This window comes from Limulus polyphemus, unplaced genomic scaffold (genome assembly GCF_000517525.1).
Source record: "Limulus polyphemus unplaced genomic scaffold, Limulus_polyphemus-2.1.2 Scaffold3069, whole genome shotgun sequence".
NCBI lineage: Eukaryota > Metazoa > Arthropoda > Merostomata > Xiphosura > Limulidae > Limulus > Limulus polyphemus.
The window spans coordinates 26564-31021 of NW_013668679.1; the positions used below are offsets into that span (position 1 = coordinate 26564).

At 31.5% G+C, this 4458-nt stretch overlaps 1 protein-coding gene across 3 annotated transcripts in view; it reads left to right on the plus strand.

The window, feature by feature from the left end:
- LOC106468589 (uracil phosphoribosyltransferase homolog) overlaps positions 1–4458 on the plus strand; it is a 37207-nt gene that overhangs the window by 23941 nt on the left and 8808 nt on the right. For all 3 annotated transcript variants that reach the window (XM_022396938.1, XM_022396939.1, XM_013929023.2), the window contains exon 6: positions 2577–2675. In XM_022396938.1, coding sequence (XP_022252646.1) covers positions 2577–2675 — 99 coding nt within the window. The remainder of the gene's footprint in view (positions 1–2576; positions 2676–4458) is intronic.

Here is a 4458-nt window from a genome sequence, read left to right on the forward strand (position 1 = left end):
GTGTGTGGACCATTTTCATTTATATAGTGCTCTGTGAACACAAATTAGCATAAATCAGTTAAATGACGGAAAATTAGGTGTATTTACTTGTGACCACTCAGTGTATATACATTGGTTTTAAACAATGACATTAAAATTTTATTTTATAAAAACTTCAAATCTAATTTCTTGTTTTCTGTACAAATTGTGTTGTTTTGGAGGATATTGTTATCTGTTTATATGCATTCCTTGGTCTGGTTGCCAGAAGTTTAGTGAAGTGAATGACCAATATGAATAACTAAGGAAATATACTAACACTTATCTCAAATTACTTTTATTGCAACCAAGCTTTTTTAATGTTGCATAATCTGATTTTTTAACTGAAGCTTGTTCTAGCTTCAGTGAACATTAGAGTTGATGACATCTTGGATAATTTTCTGAATTTTGTGGTGTCTTGAGTTTAGAAGATTGTAAATATTTTCATAAAGGCTGTGTAATGGGAATATTTTTCTACTTATGGTGACTTTGAGATTGATCATCTATTAAGTTCTTAAAATACAAGATCATTAATTAATATCACAATGAGTTAGTGCAGTTGTTCTTAACCTTTGGTACTGGTTCGTCAAGATCTTTCTAGGGATACATGAGAACCTTTAAAAACATTAAAAAAAATAAAACCCCTTCCTTCAAAACTGGAAATCAGTGTCGGTGATCTACCAACATATTCCGTGTACCAACACTCAATATTCACATGACTCACCAATGAATTTTTTCTTTTATGTTTTTATTAACGTAAACCAATGTTAAGTTTTTTTGCACATTTTATGCATCAGAGATATGCTGCTGGCTCAAAGGTCTGACTAGGGGTTCTTGGTCTAAAAAGGTTGAGAAGCACAAAACTAGGAAAAGAGAAACTAGGAGATGAAACTTTAAGTTTGGTGGATTTTTAAGTTTTAAAAATACCATTTCTAAATAGTGATGCTGGTTCTGGATTAATGTTAAGAAAACTGAAATTACATCATGAAAGGTATCTAAAAATTCTTTGTAAGAAGATGGAACCAGATTTGCGAGTTATATTAAGGTGCAGAAAAGATCTCAAATGTGCATTACTTTTGAGAACAAAATCTAAACCCACAGAAACTAACAATGCAAAATAATTCTCATGATAAAAATATATAATAAAAAATTGAAAATAAGTACATATATATTAAAAACTTTAAGCAATATTGGTAATGCAATTAACAGCTCCTGTATCAATGTAGAGTAATCTGTAGTCTTAAGTGAGAGTAGAAGTAAGTTTAGATGTAAAATTTGTTATATATCTCCATCAGCTTACACTTAGCCTTTTTCGTTATCAATGTTGTACATAAATTCTGTTGGTAATTTTTTAGCTCATTTTTGTTTCATACTTACATGTTTTTTATCTGCTTCTGGATGTGTATTTCTCTGTTTCTTTCTAAAGTCTCCAGTTCCTACTGCTTCGGTTATGTTTCCCTTCCATCGTTTGTTTTATTCATCACTAAGTTTTGTGTATTAAAAGCAGTGTTTAGGATTTCATGTGGTTAAGTTTTATTTTAGACAGTATTTTATAGTGTCAGAAGAGTAAGAGAGAAAAATATGTAATTTTGAAATCTTTGTGTCTTCTCAGAATGCTTAATATGTTTTTTATTAAGTCGTTTTAGAATTGTTTAGATTTAATTAATTAATATTAACATAAAACAACCAAAATAGTACTATCTATTGTCATATGGGAAATCATCTTGTAAAGTCCTGTGAGTTAAAAAAATAAATTAAGTGACTTTAACTAATAGAAAATAATGCAGAATGATAATAAAACAGAACTTATGTCTGAGGCCCGGCATGGCCAGGTGGTTAGGGAGCTCTACTCACAATCTGCAGGTTCGAATCCCTGTCCCACCAAACATGCTCACCCTTTTAAAAAATCAGTTGTAAACAGGAAATATAGATTTTGATCTCATCAGATGCTAGTATCACAGCTAACAGAATTTTAATAACAGCTTGAGATCCAGCTTAATTACAATCAAGTGTAATTATAGTGGTAAAGATTATTATAATAATATCTGAATTGCACTATCAATCAGAATACATCTAAACTGGAAGTGAATACTCAGTTACAAATAGTTTATTGTATGAAATAGAGCTGAATATAAAGATTTAGGAAAGCCTTCATTCAGAAATAACCAAAAGTTAAGAGTGCTACATTGCACTTAATGCATCTGATTTTCAAACTCAGAATGGAAGAACTAATTCTATATTTTATCATTAATGTGGTAATTAAATCTTTATCACGAACAAGAGTTTATTATTTTACTATTACTGTTATCACTAATACATCTAAATAAATTTTCAGTTCAGTCTTTCACAAAGAATAAAATGAAAAAGTTGGTGTAACACTGATCCACCTATCGTCATAAATGTCACTGCCTCATTTTTGTAACAATTATAACTATTCATCATGTTACTGATGTGGTATAGGTGAGTATAGAATTTGTGCATTATCACATCTCTATGTTTAATGCAAGATTATAAATGATAGTATGTAACAGAACAAAGATTCTATTTTTTTCTTTAAATAGGTACAGGAAACACAGTTATTAAAGCTGTGAAGGTTCTGAAAGAACATAGAGTTCCAGAAGAAAACATAATTCTTTTGAATCTGTTTTGTACTCCTCATGGTAAGTTTGAATGTTTTTTTATCTGACCTTTAACAGGGTGTGTAATTAATGGGAATCTGTATCTCCTAGCTTCTTCCTCTGGCTTCTGATTTTCTCCCAAAAGAGAAGTCTTTCATAGTCATAAACATTCTAACAGTAGATAATCTGTATAATTACATTATCCATAACATTGTGTCAACTTTGGAACAAAATATGATGACAGTAATTTATGGTCATAAGCAATTTCAATTAGTTGCAAATAGTTTATATTGGATCCCAATTTGAGCTGTCAGTATAGTATTTGCCTTATTTATAGTGCTGGATGATTAAATTGATTAATTTATATAATCAACTATCTCTGAATATTGATTACATCAATTAATGTAATGTAAAATTATTGAATAATAGAAATTACAAGTAACTCGATTAATGTCACAGAAACAATCAACTAATCAAAATTATTGTTTGATTATTCCAACAATTGATTAATCTGAACTACAGTTAACTCAGTTGTCACAAAAAGAGTTAGCTGATCTAAATTAGGATTTTCAATTTTTAGTGTTTTTGATTATTTCAACTATCAAAGTAATCGAAATATTGCCATTATGCTTATTTGTTGTGAAGTACAAAACTACATAATAGGTGGAGTGCCTTTTGACTTGAGGGTATTGGGTTTAATTTTAATTGCCACTAACCTTGTTTGCCCTGTGTTTGTTATTGCAGAGTTATTAAGGCTAAGAAGCACTAGATATCAGTATTTTTATTTGGTTGGACTATTTTTGAGGTTTTGTGAAATCAACACAGATGTTGTCTACAGCAATCCAGTTAATCATTATTTCTGATATGGTACTTTACCCCCTCTCACATGTAGCAAGTTCCTCTTGTTCTAGTGCTGCTCTCTATATGCAAAAATGTTTTTGCATGTCACAAGCCTTGAACTCCCACGATCAACATATTTCAACTGTGTTTCACATGTAAATCACCATCCAACAATAGGAGTGTGACACACCCTCCTGACACATGCGACTTCCTTTATTCAGTTCTAACGAACTATCACTTCTCATTAGGTAGTGATCAAGTGCAGACGTTTTACACTTGTGCTCATTTCGCATGTTCATTTTTTTTTTTTTGCAAAGTAGTGGTTTACTTGATTCATTTACTTGCAACAGTTAATTTGTCTGTAGTAGTTTGCTACAATAACTTACCTTTGTTTATTGCTTTTTTTTCTTTTTCTTTTTAACTTCTTCACAGTTTAAGATGAATTCCAAAGTTTGTGTTTTACAACTTCTGATATTATTACTACTACTTTGAACGCCATTACTGGCTTCATGTCTGGAGGTCTCAACTGAGGATTTTTTAGCTATCATTCATTGGGAGATTGATCGTTATGTGAAGCATCATTTTTTCCCCACAATGTTCGGGTTCCTCCTGCATTTTCCGAACCTGTTCTTGACTTGGAGGACTTTGGCAGTTTTTGTTTTTTTTCCTCCTCCTACCTATGCTGTGCCTTCCCATGCATCTCCTATGAAATCTAATAGGCCTGACCCTGCCATTTTGGATATACTTTCAAAGGTGTGTTTTATTTTCTCGTTTTCACAATTTCTTTTCTAAAATGACACCTGTCATGAAAAGTCAGGGTTCATGCTGAGCATTTCATTTCTCAGTTGAGGGCTGGTGTTAGCATACCTCATCCTCCATGGACTTCTGATCTTTATGCTTTGACTTCACAGCAGCTGAACAACATTTTCTCGACTCCCTGCAGTTAGAATCTACTTTTTTTTTTTTTTCTTCTCAGTGTGGGGGT